Source organism: Larimichthys crocea, chromosome III (assembly GCF_000972845.2).
Source record: "Larimichthys crocea isolate SSNF chromosome III, L_crocea_2.0, whole genome shotgun sequence".
Lineage (NCBI taxonomy): Eukaryota > Metazoa > Chordata > Actinopteri > Sciaenidae > Larimichthys > Larimichthys crocea.
Genome location: NC_040013.1, coordinates 1,277,157 through 1,295,253, shown reverse-complemented (window position 1 = coordinate 1,295,253; position 18,097 = coordinate 1,277,157). Strand labels below are relative to the sequence as shown.

The following is an 18,097-nucleotide window of genomic DNA, read 5'->3' as shown; positions in this document are numbered from 1 at the left end:
TTTGCCTCCAGAAGGGGCTCTGTGAGAGCCCGGTGGGAGCCAGAGCTCTCCTCCAGCTCAGACCTGGAGCCCACATCGCTCCTGCAGTCTGTTACGGACGGTCAGCCTTCACGTAAGACATCCGTCCAAAATAAAATACGACTCTGATGTCCGACTGATAAGAGGCGCTGACACGGCGTGACATTCAAGCTCGTACGGGAACAAAAGAGCGAGCGTTTACCGTGATGACAAATCAAAGAAGTGAGTCGATCCGCACGCGGTGAGGAGACGTAATATCAGCTTCATGAAGTGACACGCAGGACAGATGACAGATTCAGACAGTAATCTCCTCCACTGGAACCCAGCGGAGGCCTTTGTAATTCAACAATCCCCCGCTGAACGGCGAACATTTATAGCCACTCTCATTTATTCAGGCTGATTTTTGTTGCATTATTTAAATAACGTGTGAAAAGGGTAAACCTAACTGTAGCACGCCAATCATCGGCTCACGGGGAGCAAGCAGACGGCTCGTTAGTCACTAACGTGAGGACACACTTCGGAGATTCACAGGTTCTTCCAGCGGGAGTCTCCGTTAGCTGCTGTGTGATTATTTATGATTTAAATGTGTGTGTCTTCATTATGAAGAGTCCGTAACGAGGATGAGCGGGAACAGTCGTCAGTGGATTCACCTAAAAAAATTGGCTGAAGCAACTCAACTTAATTTACACTAATTTAATTATGTTTTAAATTTCATGTTTCAAGTCCTCAGATAATAAATACATAACAAAATATTTAGAATTAAAGTTTAATTAGGAGCTTTCTTTAAAAATACTTCAAATAGTCAAATATATAAATAAATATTTACAAATTAGGGACTGTGTGGGGTGTCGGTTAGCTCAGTTGGTAGAGCGTCCGCCCCGTGTACGAAGGCTCAGTCTTTGCGACGGCGGCCCAGGGTTCGAATCCGACCCGTGGCTCTTTCCCGTATGTCATTCCCCATCTCTCTCTCTCTCCATTCCTGTCACTCTTCAGCTGTTCTATCAAATAGCAATGTGCGATATCTTATCGTTTACGATATATCGTAAAAAACATTCTCCGCGGTAAAAACGATAAATTCCCATTGATGTGTGTATGTGCGTGACACACTCGCAGCCTAAGACACATATTGACAAACATGGCGGAAGGCGGAGCCGATACGTCGGGTAGCGAGGAGCTCTTTCCTCACAGTGAGGAGCTCTTTCCTCACGGCGAGGAGCTCTTTCCCCCACGGCGAGGAGCTCTTTCCTCACGGCGAGGAGCTCTTTCCTCATAGCGAGGAGCTCTTTCCCCACGGCGAGGAGCTCTTTCCTCATAGCGAGGAGCTCTTTCCCCACGGCGAGGAGCTCTTTCCCCACGGCGAGGAGCTCTTTCCCCACGGCGAGGAGCTCTTTCCTCACGGTCCAGCCGCCAATCAGAAACTCGGTCGAACCTCCACAGACAACCTGAAATGTGTGTGTCTCACTTTGTTTATTTCATGTACCAGCTTCTAAATCTGAGTCCGACTCGCAATTTACGCCGCAAAATATAATTGATTTGTGTCTGATGATCAGAGAATCACAGAAATAAAAAGTTATTTCCTGATTGTTTCACAGCGGTATAGACACGCCAACCACCAGCTCCCCCTAGCCTTTATTACTATTTTGGTGATAGATTTATAGTTTTTAAAGTATAAAAAGATTAGGTTGATTTGGTGTTTATTTATCGTCGTTTTTATTGTTACCGTGATAAATCCCAGAAATTATCGGGATAAATTTTGTAGTCCATATCGCCGATCCCTACTGTCAAATAAAAGCTTGAAAAAGTCCCAAAAATATCTTTAAAAAAAATTAGGGACTGTGTAAAAACACAAAGTGGTAACTGTTCTGAGTGAGCCACAGGAACGCTGCACCGCTCCACAATTTTATAAACTAACAAACTGTTCAGTGAGCGGTCCTCTGAAGTCCTCTGATGAGACACGTTAGCAGACTGTTGGAAGTAAGTCATGGTGGAGGACCTGCTCCCCTCTGTGGATATAAAAGTCTCAATCTAAGCTAATAAAAACATTTAGATTTCATTTTCAGGCACATGAAAACATAGTTATGAACATTATATTCGATGATAACACCTCCCAGCTGTGTGATGAGCCCACCAGGTAACGTTCATTTGTCCCACTACATGCCAACATCAACAACTTTGTCAAACGTTTCCTGTGTGTTGCGTTAACGTGATCTCTGCGGCCGTAAATCAGCATGTGACAGGTGTGTTATGTAACGCGTCAAGGACGAGAGGAAAACAAAACATGCGTGCGCGGCGAGCCGACTTACATTGAACAGGTTGGTCTTGTTTCTTTCACAGAAAAGTCCTTGTGCTGGCATGTGCTTCAGCTGTTGCCATGGGACACTGCTTCCTAGCAACACGTCTCGGGCCCACTGTAGGTTCTGTGGTGAGAAATAAATAAAGAAACGAATGAGAAGCCCACATACGTGTGCGTGTACACTTCATACATATGAAACCAGGAGGCTTGTCCTCCTCCATCAGAGCAGAGTGACAGATGTGTGTCAGCGTCAAAATCCACTAACGAAGAAGAAATACGCTCGTTTGCAATCAGGAGGACGCAGCCCGCCTCTTCTCCCAGCGTGATGACTCACAGATCAGTGTCTACACCGGCGCTGTGCGAGAAGATAGCGAGCTCGCTTCATGTTATCCTTCACAAACACGCCGGCCTAAAGCACCAAATCACACGCTCGCTCGTCTTCGGAGGCGGCCGGTCAATGCAAACCAACAAATGAGGCCACGCAGCCTTTTAACTCCGGATGTGTCGGGTCAGGAAGGCCGCTAAGCAACCCGTGTCAACATCAGCACCACCATCATCAACGGACGGTGTCACCGCCTTTCATCCACCGGAGACGAGGACAGACAGAAGTTATTCTACACTGATTAATCATCAGTAAACGTCTTTATTAACGATTAAATACACAAAGAAATAAAAGGTTTAGCTCATTATAACGAACCTTTTTACTTATTAACAATATATTCATGTAGACAACTCTTTCTCTACGAGGTTTAAGATGTAACATCCATTACCTGCTGAAAATGTCTCTTTTATAGATTTTATATCATCTGTACATCTAGAATTGAATGTTTTAGACTGCTGGGACAAAACACGTGACTAGAAGATGTCCAGAAAATGTTATAAAAAAACAAATTACATGAATAAATTAAAATGTTTATTTAAACTCCAATCAGTTGATCCAACAAATTAAAATCATTAAAGTCTCATTTTAACTCTTTTACTTCTTTCTTTATTTGGTGTAACTGCATTTGTTTGTTTGTTGGTTCATAATAAAACGATCGATTTTAAAGATTTATAGATTTTTATGGTTTCTTCTGCAGCATAAAAAAAAGTCTGGATCCAGGTTGTAAAGTTCTGCAACTTTCAGTCGATTAATCGATCAGTTATCAGCGATCACATTGATCCTGTGTTGGTTTTTTGACTGTTGCACGCTCCCTACAGACAGGTAGTAATGTATGAAACTATGAGAGATTAATACAGCACGTGCAGCGAGTCCAGATTATCTGGATATCTCCAAACGTATCCAGATAAAGATTATTTAAAGTCCAAATTCTGACTCCAGCTCCTCAGATGTGAATGTTCGACTTTCTTTTGTCCTCTGATGAACATTTTTCACCATTTTCTGGATCAAACAATTCATCAATTAATGCAGAAAATGATCAGCAGATGAATTTATAGTGGAAAGAATTAGTTTTGAATCCTTTAATTCTGCACGTCTGAGCGCTCTGAGGTCAAATGAGCATCTTACAGACTGTAAAATAGAAAAATCTCGGCGCTCTCCGTGCCTGTTTCGCCCTCGGCGAGCAGGACAAAGGCTGCATTAAACAGGTTGGACAAACGGCGTGCTGACAGAAGGACGCCGCCACAGTGAAGCTCAACACAAACTCGCTGTGCCAAACTGGCTGAGAGAGCGCTGAGCTGCCACCCACACACACCTCTGCCCACAGAGTCTTACAGCCAACGACACGCTGCTTCAGCAACTCTTCAGTATCACTGCTGAAACAGAACAGAACCCGCCCAGAACAACAGAAATAAGCGCCGCTCTCAGCGCTCACAGAAATAATCCCGTCTTCTGTAAATGTCACCGTAAATGACAGAGGAGGTGATTACAGGTGTACGGCTCAGGTTTAATGGACCACTCGGCCTTTGAAATGCGACCAGAATGGACCGGCGCCATCGGACTGACCTGATGCGTCTTGCTGTTGGTGTAGAAGAAGGCCAGGCGGTACAGACTCTTGTAGTGCTGCGGGAAGCGTCCGAGGCAGAGGAAGAGAGCGCGGACGCACATCTCCAGCAGCATCTTCCTCTGGTCGGCGCGCTCGGCCGGCAGCGCTTTGGGCACCTCGATCACCTCAGCGGCGGGCGGCTCCGGCTTCCTCTTCCCCTCGCTGGCCGGGGTTTGTGGGGCGGCCTGCTGAGAGGGCGCCGCCGGCTTCGGAGGGGTGGCCGGGACGGGCAGAGGGTGAGGACACGGGTCTGCTGGGACTTTGGGCGCCGAGGCCTCGGGGAGCGTCACCACGACCGACTCCACGACCTCCTGGATGACTTTCTCTTCTGTCTGGATGCCGCCGTGTTCTCCATGTGACACTGAAGAAGAGTTTAAATCAGAGAGTCAGGCTTTGTGTGTGGAGGGTAAAATTACTGACCAACCTTTGGAAGTTTTCCTGTTTTGTTGTCTTACAACACCACCTGTGTGTCATGTGACCTCAATATATATTTACCTGTTCTCAAAGGTCCTAAAGTCTGCAACAACATGAAGACAGAGAAGCTCCCCAAACAGGTCAGGGACAAAGTACTGGAAACTTTCCATAGGAATAAACAGGAATGAAATAAGTTGGCCCTTAATAGGGAACTTAAATACAGTTGGGAAAATATATTTTAGCACCATCTTGACTAAAAGAACCAGATTTCATGCAGGTACACTTAAATAACCACTTACTGCAGGTCTATTGAGGCCACGCCCCCCCTACCTGTACAGGTAATTTCTGTTCCGTGCATGTCTGCTTATGACAAAACTAAATGTGTATGTTTATGTTTAGATATGATGCAGTTTTGTTTAAATTACCCCCCAATTTAAACAGCTGATTCCCATTAATTCCTATCGAGTTTCCAATTTGGAATACTTCCGAAATTCCAGAAAGTTTCCATCCCTTTGCAACCCTAGTATTTACACAGATCTTAAGTATCGTGGAATGACCTCAGTCCAACTGAGAATCTGTGCTGTGACTTAAAGAACCCGTCCAACTTGAAGAAGCTGAGGCAGGTTTGCCTTGAAGAACAGGTAAAAATCCCTGAGGGGGGGAAACATTCCAGGAGACTTACAGCTGTAACTGCTGCAGAAAGGTCTGTTAAATAAAAATCGCGTTCGCCGCCTCCCTCCGGACGTACCTGTGTCCTCGGACGCCGACTGCCCGTCCTTCACGGGGGTCGTGCTCTCCGACGACGACGAGCTCGCTTTCCCCGAAGCCGGCTTGTGGCTGCTGTCCTGCGAGCTGGCCGGATCCGTGAAGGCGTCCTGCGTGGAGTTTGAGTCGGAGAGCATCACCACCTCGCTGTCCTGACTGCGCTCTGCAGAGAACAAGACAAACATCATGGGTCGTGCCGCCAGCTGCATGGACCCAGATTAACAGAAATGACTGCAGCCTGCGGGGATGTGATGGAGTCTACTCTAATTCTCTCACTGATTGTATGAATATTAAACCAATTATTAATGTGAGCATGCTGTGTCGGCCTTTCTCAAGCTGTTGTTTGGTGACTTTAATGCCAAATGTTCCCTGATGTAACGCAGGGAGGGAAAAATTTAATAGAAATTACGAAACAAAAATAGGTCATGAGCCACAAATCCTTATCAGTGCATTCCTAATGACACGCTGTTCTAAAAAAAGAGACATGGTTTGTGTTTGTACGTGGTCCAAAAACCAAAATGCCAGCAGCATTCCTCTTAATTGCCTTGTTGTGCAGCCTCAGCACAAAGGCAGGGAACTGTAAATAACAGAGTTTTCAGTGAATAATGCACAACACAAGAGGAGATTCACAGTCATGAGTTAACAGCAAAGTTACTGTCATGTGAGCTGTGTATTCTTATAAGTCTTCAAGTTTAGATTGATCTAAAAAAGCAGAGCCTCTTAAAGAGAGTTTGGTGGGTTTGAAGAGCAGTACCATTCAGGGAAGCCAGCCACATTGCAGACCTGGGCAGGCAGTAATCATGGTCAAACTCTGGTGAGGCTGTTGAAGATAACGGGGAGCTGGTTTTAAAATAGAATCAAGAAAAAGCTCTCTGAATATATATAAAATATATATTATATATAAATATAAACAGCAATTCTTCCTCAAAGATCATCATTTACCTTCTTCACAACCCAGAGATTTAATGCCACTCCCGTGAAAATGTAGAACCTGATTCAGACACAAATATCATGAGACAGTCAAAGTTTGATCAATATTTGCCTCCTAAACTTTAAAAAAGTAAATAAATAAAAAAGGTCCAGTGTGTAGGATTTAGTGACACGCAACCAAATGAATACACTCCCACGCCTCACCCATTTTCTTCCAAGCACGGAGGGAAAAACTCCGTGGAAGAGGACCCGCTCTCTCTCTCGATAAATACTAAAAATTACACACTGGACCTTTAATTAAAAAAACTGATAAAACACAGAGCTGCCTCTTCAACAATGCAGTTAAAACACATTTACTTTCAGAGCAGCGACATGAGCAAACACACGATTAAAAAAAAAAAGACGAACAGCAGATCATAAAGTATCGGATAAATGTTTCTGAATCAGGTCCGACAGTCTCGTCACCTCCACGTGCTTCGAAGCGGGAAAAAAACCTGCAAACGTGTGCACGACGGGGACGGTGTTTAACGTTTGATGTCGTGAGCCAATTAAAAAAAAAGCCACATTTTCTTCACACTGATTGGTGATTAGTCCACATCCACACACACGTTTGACGAGGTTTTTTTTTTTTATGTTGTTTTTTTAAAAATCTCTTTTTTTTTTTTGGAGCCCACACAAATAAAAATGTGACCACATGATAAAACACCAACAGACAGTTTAGTGAGTCGTGATAAGAGGCTGGCTGACTTTCACCCCCCCCCGTTAGAACTACATGCATATAAAAATGGCAAAGCAGGTGGTAAAAAAGCAAGCAGGCAAAGAGGTAGCAGGCAGGTAGGTAGGTAGGTAGGTAGGCAGGTAGGAAGGAATCTGGAAACAGGGTGACAAAACTGGCAACATGGGCAATATGGCTGCGTTATTTGCACATTCAAGCTTAAACATGACACATGGGGTGGGCGGACAGATGTCACTGTTTTTGTCGTATGGAAAGAATGACCAGGACGGAGGCTCCTCCAGACGCTGCTGCACCGACACACAGCGAGTGAAAACACACGGACTCTGTCTCCTGAAGTGTTTTCTCTGAGTTACACAAATAAAATAAAAACAGCACAAAAACTTACTCACACATACGCACATAAAGTGTGACAACTGTGACCGCGTCGCTGCAAGTACAAGAGTTTACATAGAAGATGGTTAATGTGCATGAATCTGTAAACGTTCACTGTGTTCTGCAATGCTCTGCTGGAGGGAATCACCTGATGGAGTAAAGGTTAGCTGCAAACCAACACAAAGTACGAGCATACACCTGTCGAAGCAACCGTGCCGAGCGCAGAGCGAAGCGGCCGTCAGCATCACGGAGAATCTGCAGCTCTGACCAGACTGCACGATGTCTCCGTGATGTTTGAGGCTAAAGGAGGTCACAACAAGGCAGCGATTTACCTGTTCTAAGCCCCGCCCCCCTTTGCTCTGTGCTCCAATCACAATCGAGTAAACCTCCGTTAACTTCCACCTGTCCTGGGCTCAGATATGCTACGTGCTAACTAAGCTAGGCTACGTGCTAACTCAGATATGCTACGTGCTAACTAGGCTATGCTACGTGCTAGCTCGAATAAGCTATGTGCTAAGTCAGATAAGCTACATGCTAACTAAGCTATGCTACGTGCTAACTAGGCTATGCTACGTGCTAGCTCGAATAAACTATGTGCTAAGTCAGATATGCTATGTGCTAACTAGGCTATGCTACGTGCTAGCTCGAATAAGCTATGTGCTAACTAAGCTATGCTACATGCTAACTCAGATATGCTACATGCTAACTCAGATATGCTACGTGCTAACTCAGATATGCTACGTGCTAACTCAGATATGCTACGTGCTAACTCAGGTATGGCACAGGCTAGCTCGAATAAGCTATGTGCTAAGTCAGATATGCTACATGGTAACTCGTCTACGCAGAAAAGACAAAGCACATTTGCCAACTGCTAAAGGACCAGTGTGTAGGATTTAATGACATCTACTGGTGAAGTTGCAGATTGCAACCGACTGAATACAGTTCAGGTCCCATCCATAACCAGTATTTGGTTTGTTCGCAGCATCTATAGATATAAAAGTGTCATGCTAAGCTAACAAACACATAACGCGTCTTATTTTCAGGTGATCAAACACAGATGAAAACATAGCCCTAAATCTGACACACTGGACCTTTAAGACAAAAACAAAAGATATACATAGGTTAGCTAATGTTAGCAAAACATTAACAAGCTAATAATTGATGCAAATTACCCAGATAGTTAGCTAACATTTTGCTAACATTAAAACCTCAGACAACTTTCTTTGCTCCTGTACTCAGACATGCTACGTGCTAACTGCAATACGCTACGTGCTAACCTCGATACGCTACGTGCTAACTCCGATACGCTACGTGCTAACTCAAATATGCTACGTGCTAACTCAAATATGCTACATGCTAACTCGGATACGCTACATGCTAACTCGGATACGCTACGTGCTAACTCGGATACGCTACGTGCTAACTCGGATATGCTTAATGCTAACTCGGATATGCTAAGTGCTAACTTAGATATGCTACGTGCTAAAAGATACAAAAGCTACACAGATATTAATTAACTTAAGCTAAGTAAAGCTAACTAACAATTAGCTGGCTAGTTAGCATATATACGAGCTAGCACGTAGCATACATTGGCACAGGAAAGAAGAGAAGTTCTGACCAAGGTTTTGCTCACCTGTGATTGGAGCACGGAGCTAAAAAGGGGGGGCGGGACTTAAGTAAGAGAGGCAAGATGATTGGTGAGTCTGTAAATAAAGCAGCGACTAGAAATGGATGTTATTTCAGCAGCGTGCACGCACACACACACACACACACTTCACACACACTTGTTTCCACACTGCTGCTTCGTCATGCAGAGCAAATTAGTCAAATAATCAGCAGCCATATTGCCCATTTCACCACATCCCAATCACCCGGTGCATGGGGATCATTGTGACTGAAACCAAAGCCGTTAAAGCATGGCGATTAGCGGTCTGAGCGCTCCCCAGCGGGCTTCCTGTCCCAGTGCAGAAAGGGCAAAGAGCCCAACCCCAGAGGCCGTGTCTAGGACTGGGACTGTACCATCAGCCTGCTGCTCCTCATGCCGCTGCTGCTGCCACTGCTGCCGTCGGAGTGTTTTGCGTTTGGCGTAATCGTGGTCAAACGGCGTGGCCATGTAAGGAGGGGAGCTGAGACCTGGGGTGGCGGCGGAGGGGAGGGAGGAGCTGAGGGCGTTCGCTATGCAAACCGAGGAGCAGTTAAAGTCTTCGTCCATCATGGAGGGCGGCTTCTCCCTGCAAAGGAAGCAAGAGAGCGTCACGTTCAAGCCACGAGATCATCGGACGCTTCCCTCACACTTCCTGCTGGGTTCACGCGTCCGCCACTTACTTCTCGTGGGACCTCGGCATGCTCGGCATGCTCTTCTCTTCGCCTCTGGCGAACGGCCCGGTCGCTGCTTCAACCAGGAGGCCGAACAAGAGCTCGTGTTCCAGATCGGGCTCATTAGCCTCGAGTAGTTTTAGGATGGTGGCACTGAGACGGAAATGCAGCTACGACAGAGAGAGAGAGTGAGATGTTTAATGATGCACAGGTATCATCCATAAAGCGACAGTGCTCAGCATAATCAAGTACAACCCCAATAGGTTTGATATATAAACATTTACGGTACAAAATCTTTCTGTGTATCCGGTAAATATCTCATTTCTCAAACTGGATATCGGCGGCTTATAGTCCAGTGCAGCTTATATATGTAAATTTTTATTTATTTTTAAACTTAGTGGGTGTGGCTTATATTCAGGTGCGCTCTATAGTCCGGAAAATACGGTAACTCAAGAGCATGTTGCAAAAATGAGTACACCCCAAAGAGCTACGTTTTCAGACAACAATTCATGAATTCAGCCACAGAGACGTCCACGGAAGTCAACGCCTCAACAGAAGGATGATGAGAAGGGCTGCAGAAAATCACCATGCAGCTAAAGAAGTAGAAAGCCAAAATGGGGTGACGCGATACATATGACGTACCCCAGCAGAGGAGTGGCATGCATGGGTGACGTCTACGAAGGAAGCCTAAGCTCCTAAAGCTCGTGCTAAAAAAGATGAAGACTGCTGCGACTCTATAATCTGGAGTGATGAGGCCAAAATAAACATTTTTGGAACTGTGTGGCGTCTCAAAGGTGAGCAGTGCAGAGGGAAATGCACGGTGCCTGCAGTGTAAAGCTGCAGGAGTCTGAGGTGTTTGGGTCCAATTAAGAACTTCAGTTTGTCTGAATTTAACATCAGAAAATTGTAGGTCATCCAACTTTTTATATCCTTAAGGCATGCTTGGAGTTTAGTTAACTGATTGGTTTCATCAGGCTTGATCGATAAATATAATTGGGCGTCGTCAGCATAACAATGAAAATTGATAGAGTGATTCGTAATAATGTTCCCTAAAGGAAGCATATATAAACTGAATAGAAGTGGTCCAAGCACAGAACCTTGTGGGACTCCATGACAAACTTTGGTCTGCATGGAGGATTCATCATTGACGTGAACAAACTGAGATCGATCTAAGAAATACGACTTAAACCAGCTTAGGGCGGTTCCTTTGATGCCAGTTTGATGTTCCAGTCTCTGTAAAAGAATTTGATGGTCAATGGTGTCAAATGCAGCACTAAGATCTAACAGGACAAGTACAGAGATGAGTCCTGAGTCTGATGCCATTAGGAGGGCCCTCTGAGGCAAAAATACTTTGAGACTTTGGGCTATACAAATAAAATTTGATTTGATTAAAAGGTGTATACAGATGTTCAATGCTCTGTATTGAAAGAGATCGCTCTGTGCTCTCTCCTGGTCATCGTGCAATGATCCAAAACACAAATCTAAGGCCGCTGTTGCATTTCTGAAAACCTTCCTACCTCCATCCAGCCTCTAAAAGAGGTCGTTCTTGAAGAATGGGACAAAGACAGACGTTGCAACATGTCGCCAACTTGTTCATTTCATGCCTGGAAGACTTAAAAATCATGGTGGTCACACAAAATACTATTATTCTTAATTAAAGTTACATTATTCACCCTACTTTAGAGTTAAATACTTTTCAAAGGGGGGTGTACTCGTTAATGCTGAGCACTGTACATAGACACAGGTGGTTTACCTCCAGAGCCTCCATGGCCAGGTCAGGTGGATTATGGTAGTGGATTTTTCGGGGGTACCTTGCGGCTTCTTCGTGCAGGTAGTGTGCAGCCTGGAAAGAAGACACAGGACAACGTGAGGAAAGAAGGAGTGCAACGTGGAGCTGTGTGCTCCGACATCGGGGGTTCGCGGCGGTCACGCCTCATCCTCGGCTGACCTACGTGACTCTGTGTTCCACAGAGGCCCATCTGCCTCCGCTGATCGACTCAGAACAGAGCGGTGACTAACTCCATACATCGCTCTTTCGAGGGGGGAAAAAAAAACATCTTGCGAGGGTGGAAGGGCAGCGATCTCTGAGTCTGTAGGCGGATTATGAAAGAACTCCAGGGAGAGAAAAATCAACGCGGTGCTGACGGATTATTCCAATTACTTCATCTGTGGTGCAGTTTAATGACGACTTCAAGCTTCAGGAAATGAATTATTCATCTGAAAGTCACTTTAAGGTGCTGTACGCAGCTCACACTGCAGCGTGTATTAGAAGATGTTTCATACAGACTCTGTTAACTCAGATTTTTCGAGTGGACGTTCAAAGAAGTTGACATGAAGCATCTTGGAAATCTGAGGCTGACTAGAAACACATTTTTTCTCAAAGAAAAGCTTCTGTAAAGGGAATACTTTCTATTTTCTGTGAGAGTAAACTGAAGATCTTTAGGGTTGTGGACGTTTGAGGACGTCACTTTGGGCTTAGCTCTTGAAGCAACTGATCAACTAATCAAGATTCATCAATAATGAAGATAATCGTTAGTTACAGTCCTCGCTGAGTGTCTGCAGGCCTGTTCACTGTCCTCATACTTATTATACAGCGCGCTACTCCTCAGTTTTGGTCGCACATACACAAAAAAGGTATGAAAACGACCGGCTCGGCCGGGAATGGTGCACTGTGACTTTTCTAAGAGTTTCACCAAACGGTTTTGCCGAAAACCAAAAACCACGCCAACATTTACAATGGGTGTGTGTTGGTAGAATGTTCCAGAGCTAGAGTGGAGAGGGAGAGAAACATTTGTCAAAAAATACATTTGCAAACGGCTCTCGTGGCCACAAATGTCACTCTACAGAAATAATTTCTACATAGAAACGTAGGAAAATTCGTGGGCTACGCAGCGATATCACTGCTGAAGCTGTCAGACTTATAGTTTTGGCGGGAGACGCACTGATGCTCCAGGATCACCCACCGACAGCCCCATCTACTCCCATGTAAACTGGAGAGGAGAAATTTCCCAAAGGAGCACGGGGCACCTGTTCTTTCTCTCTCTCCCCAGGTCACATTTTTTAACTTCACACACTGAAATTCAGCATTCACATGGTCGACAAGATGAGGATGCTCACGGTCATTTGGGCTTTTTGATACCACCTACCGTTTGGCATTAGTGTCCACTAGTTGGAGGGGCTTCATTTAGAGATTTTCTGTGTCTCTCAGCAGTCACTCACACACAGACAGAGCACAGCTGCAGTTAATTGCTCTGACCTGGCTCGGCAACCTCCAGCTGCCTTTGACTTTATTGAAGTCTCTGTGCTGCTGCAGTGTCAGTAATAATGTACGTCAGACACATTTATTTACACAGTTTATAGTTCAACATGAATTCACTGTTTACCTTCTTGTACAGCTGCAGATACTCGACTGGAGTCTGTTTGCGTTTCTCTGCGATCTTCCCCAGCATGTAGTGAATGAGCCACTCCTCTTCATCACTGTCACACTCACAACGGGAAGCTCCCTGGAAACACTGGAACGCCGTCTCCAACATGGAGTCCCTCCTTTCCTCCATCTGCGCACACACACACACACACACACACACACACCAGAGCTCTCATGAGTAATTTAGCTCGAGGCGACAGATCAATTATTCCGCCGTGAATCCACATGTGGAAGCAGAAGTGACAGACGTGACATCTGCTCAGCTCATACATGGAACATCTGACACAGAGGTGGACTGACGTGATGACACGCCCCTGCCCCGCCCCCTCACCTGTTTCACCACCTCTGGCGGGAGCTCGTTGCGCCACTGCTTGAGCTGGCGAGAACCGAACGTGTGCAGCGCGTACGAGATGGTGCCGTACTCGATCCACAGGGACAGGTTGGAGCCGTCTATCTCCAGCGCCCTCTTGAAGCAATTCAGCACCGCCTGCGAGTGTTTCCAGATGGGGACGTCGCTCTTCAGCTCGTTGGAGTTGAGCTTCTCCTGGATGCGACTCGCCCGGGCTAAAGCCATGCCGGCCCAGGAGTCGAACCTGTGGAGAGAGTAAAGCAACAGAGTGTGAGCGAGTCTCAGGAGCTTTTAGCCCACCACCACGTGCTTCTAAATATCTGTTTTATTTTGAAAGTCTTCCTGACTTTCTGTAAGCTCGAGCTGCTCTGTGCAGACGACGTATTCTCAGCTTCATGAAGGTGGTTCCAACAGTTTTTCGTGGATCCCCGGGCCTGTTCCAGATGGCCTGAGGGGGGTCGAGCTGGTTCATACAGTGAAGTCACCGCACCTGATTGTCTTCTCAAGCCGAGTACCTACACTCTGAGTCACCGCCGCCTCTAAAGTGGCTGTAATTGATATTTTTATACTACGAATATCTCAGATGACAACGTGAAAACGACGTGACAGGTGTCGCTCGCTCGCCTGCAGAGATTTATCACCTGATCTGGAGTCAGACGAGTGAACCAGCAGGTGGCATCAGCATCCGAGATGTCAGTGTTTTTAGTGTCTGAACCTCGCCTGCCAGTCAGCTGACTAAACTAAAGGTTACCGGCTCTGACAGTTCTGCAGGCGGCTCGCTGATCGTTCCGTCCTTGGTGGTTTTCCTGCCTCTGGTTTGTGATTTCTGGGACAGCGGTGCACTGATCACTGCAGTCCATCACCGCCCCAGCAGCTCTGACAGTCTACCTACACCTGCTCCAGTCTGACTCCACCTCTGGTCCACCAAATACCGGCACCTGTGGCACCCTGACTGACTGAACAGAGACGATGATGCTTCTCGTGTCACTCTGGACTAACCGTGTTTTGTAACGTGTTACCTGTTGGGACACACGCAGATGTCGTGCATGTAGAACTTGATGGCTTTAGACTGCTCCTTGTTCTTGAAGTGATAATCAGCCACCAGGTAGTAGATCTCATCAATGATTGGAGGAGCAGGAGCGCTGCCTTCAGGAAGACATGGGGCCTGAAAGAGAACGAGAGCAACTTTAAAGTTTAAAACGTTAAAGTTCAGCGTGTCTGACTCCGCCGTGGCTCCACGGGCTGACCTTCTCCGTCATGCCCTCGATGTAGGCCGCCACCTCATCCATGGTGAGGGTCGGGGCGTCGCTCGTGGGGGCGATGCCAGCGAACCTCCTCAGCAGATTGGCCAGCTCTGCGGACACGGTGCTCGTCTTGTAGCTGTCGAACTCGGGCAGCGACTTCGGTTTGAAGTACTGGAACATGAAGAGAGCGTCGGACCACAGCAGCTCCACCTGAACACACACGTTAGACACACAGTTTGAGAGAGGAACACACAGTATCAGGACATCCTGCAGCTGTGGGAAAGAACCCCACCTAGTGGCCGGACGCATGTATTACAAAAACACAAGAGCTCTTCCTGTGCTGCGACTCTCTCTAGTGGTTAAACTCTCACAGTATTGTTGGACCAATCGAGTCCTCGTTATGATGTTTGCAGCTCAGTGAATTAACGTCATTAACGCCATCCGACAGCTGCGAGGCGACTAAACATCACTAATGGATGAAGTGGACTTCCTGTGCGCTGCGAGGGTCGACGAGGGCACACGCCTGCGTCATCCCGCTCAAACAAACAAACAAACAAACAAACAAACAAACAAACAAACAAACAGTCTGTTTCTGCAGGTTTGTCAGCGCAGGTGATCGTGGTTAAAGCCTCGAGGCCTCTTCATGCGGCTCAGCTGCTTTTCAGTTAAATCGTGTCGTTTTATAGTTTCAATCACGTCATTTATCGGTCACGCTGCTTGTGTCTAGTGACTGACCTGTGGAGACGAGTGGTCCTCCAGGTAGCGGGCCTTGCTCTTCTTACTGGGGTAGGCGTACAGGCAGAAGAAGCACTGCTCCAGCGCCATCTCCAGCTCCTCTTTGTACGGATGAGAGTCGTTCTTGGACGAAGCTGCGAGTTCTTTTTCCAAAACTTGAACCTGCAGCAGACAGAAGAACGAAGCTCAGTCTGACTCTTCAATGATTCTGTTCACAGCCGATATTAACGTGAAAGAGAGCTGTAGCTGTAACTTACAAAGAACTTGAGGAGAGCGCCGTCTGAGTTGCAGCACAAAGATCGACGTCCCAGATACTCGTGAGCCGTGTTCAGAAGCATCAGGGAGGAGGGCAGCATGGGAGTGTCCGAGTCATCTGAAAGAGACTTTACAGGGTCAGACGCCACAAGAGCGAGAGCGAGAGAGAGGGGAGGCCAAAGACGTGAAAACAGGAAGCGAACAAACCTTCATCGTCCCCGATAGATATGTGCTGTCGGAGCATGCAGTCGAACGCAGCCTCCTCGTGTTTGATGACGCGATACAGGATGATCCACGGCACGACCGAGAAGAAGTACGGCTCCTTCGGATCGTCGGAAACGCTCATGCTGAGATCGATCAGCTGAAAACAAAAAAGAGGAAGCACACGGTAGATTTAAAACCTGCAAAAGCTCGTCGCTTTCTCATCATAGTTTCACTTTTCTCACCTGGATCAGGTTGTTTGCCAGGCGAGCCATGCTGGAGAAGTGCGGCACATTGCTGAGCAGGCCCGAGTCTTTGGTGAAGCAGACCTCGATGCCGTCCAGCAGCTTCACGATGGTGCTGACCCACTCCTCCTTAGTGGGCGGGGAGGTGTTTGGAGCCGAGTTGAGCTGCTGCAGGGCTTCGTTCAGAGCCAGCTCGCTGCACTCCAAACACTGCTGGTGGTCCTCCTTCTTCAACAGCGAGTTCTGGACCACAGTTACAAAAAGCAGCGTCAGTCATCACGTATGAGAGAGAAATATAAATATATTCAATGGATGTGCATCTAACCTGCAGGAGCATCAGCTGAGCAGGTCGCTCTGGTGCTGAGCTCACGAACTCCAGAGGTTTACTCCTGCTGCCGTAATTCAGCGTGGGCTGCAGGAGGCGCACGACAGACTCAAAGTCTGCAGCCTCAAAGAGACGCTGGATCTCCTCCAGAGACTGACAACGCTCCAGAGACTTCAGCCGCTTGTCAATCTGTCCACAAAAACAGAAACCAACAGTCAAAGAGTTGAACTCTGCTGCTTCTGCTGCAGTCAGAGTGACACTGACCTCCTCCACAGAGATGGCTGCATCTGCACGCAGATTAGGCAGACTGATGGTGTACTGTTTCCCTTCAGGGGTCTTTGGTTTGCTCTGCAGCAGGCCTGTACAGACGTCGTAGCTCTCCAGAGCCAGCTCCATGTCTCCCTGACGAAACACAACAAAGACTTTGAGCTGAGAGGACTTCAAAAATAATCAAAGAGTCGACTTCAAAATCTGGGCTTTACCTGCAGGGCGAGGAAGCGTGCCTTCAGCCAGTAGACGCGCACCATGACGTCCAGCCAGCCGTCCTCAAACAGGTCCTTCTGCGACGAACCTAAAGCCAGCAGCAGCAGATCGCCCTGGAAGTGCTGCCCGGGGAACTCGGACTCAGCGGCATCACCGCCGGGACCGACGCTGCTGCTGCTGCTTCTTCTGGGAGACACTAGACGAGGAAAGACGACAAGTGTGAACATGTCGCTCCACCACAGAAGAACATTTACCTCATCCAGTGAGTCAGCATGTTTAGCGCAGCACTCAGTGGTACGTACCAGTCTTCCCTTTGTTGTGGGACCATTGTTCCAGCTGCAGCTCCATGCAGGCCAAACTCATCGCCAACATTTCCTGTGCACGCAGCAGATACAAACACTCAGAGTCAAATATGAGCCTGATTCTGGTGAGAAAATATAGTTTCAGTTTAAAGAAGGTTACAAGTCTGTTTGTGTTGAACGCTGATTAACGACTTTATCGAGGCCGCCGCTCGCTCATTCACTGTCTGCGTCGCTCAACACAAACTAAATCAAACTTCGAGTTTCTATTTTTCAGCGTAAATTTCAGTCAGGCTCAGATTTAGAAGCTGCTTCGTGAAATAAACTGTCAGAAGACAACAGGTCGAGTATCAGAGTTTAGATTTGACCGAGTCTAAGCGTCTGATTGGCTGCAGGGTGACACCGTGCTGCAATTTTACAAAAGTCGGAGGTGGCTCAACTCTCAAACGGATGACCCAGACTCAAATGAATGGCTGCCACTGTATCCCGTTTGAATTCGTCTTTAAATCGATTAATTGCCTGATTAATCGATTAGTTGTTTGGTCCATACAATGTTTCCCAAGTCCAAGGTGACGTCCTCAAACGTCTTGTTTGTCCTCAACCCAAAAATATTCAGTTTACTGCCACAGGAAATATTCACATCTGAAGAGCTGAATTTACAGAATTTAGACTTTCAAAACAACTCGTTCGATTATCAGAATATTTGGT

At 46.7% G+C, this 18,097-nt stretch overlaps 1 protein-coding gene across 4 annotated transcripts in view; it reads right to left on the bottom strand.

Moving 5' to 3' along the window:
• cabin1 (calcineurin binding protein 1) overlaps positions 1-18,097 on the bottom strand; it is a 40,959-nt gene that overhangs the window by 17,179 nt on the left and 5,683 nt on the right. The window contains exons 13-31 of one of the 4 annotated variants that reach the window (XM_027277384.1): positions 17,393-17,465; positions 17,090-17,286; positions 16,872-17,009; positions 16,608-16,796; positions 16,283-16,525; positions 16,044-16,197; positions 15,839-15,954; positions 15,582-15,743; positions 14,850-15,056; positions 14,622-14,767; positions 13,585-13,846; positions 13,213-13,383; positions 11,583-11,672; positions 9,839-9,999; positions 9,533-9,744; positions 6,230-6,295; positions 5,459-5,638; positions 4,257-4,657; positions 2,322-2,435 (exon numbers count right to left, since the gene is read on the bottom strand). In XM_027277384.1, the coding sequence (XP_027133185.1) occupies positions 2,322-2,435; positions 4,257-4,657; positions 5,459-5,638; positions 6,230-6,295; positions 9,533-9,744; positions 9,839-9,999; positions 11,583-11,672; positions 13,213-13,383; positions 13,585-13,846; positions 14,622-14,767; positions 14,850-15,056; positions 15,582-15,743; positions 15,839-15,954; positions 16,044-16,197; positions 16,283-16,525; positions 16,608-16,796; positions 16,872-17,009; positions 17,090-17,286; positions 17,393-17,465 (3,282 nt within the window). The remainder of the gene's footprint in view (positions 1-2,321; positions 2,436-4,256; positions 4,658-5,458; positions 5,639-6,229; positions 6,296-9,532; positions 9,745-9,838; positions 10,000-11,582; positions 11,673-13,212; positions 13,384-13,584; positions 13,847-14,621; positions 14,768-14,849; positions 15,057-15,581; positions 15,744-15,838; positions 15,955-16,043; positions 16,198-16,282; positions 16,526-16,607; positions 16,797-16,871; positions 17,010-17,089; positions 17,287-17,392; positions 17,466-18,097) is intronic. The other 3 variants (XM_027277386.1, XM_027277385.1, XM_027277387.1) reach the window with 3 other exon arrangements.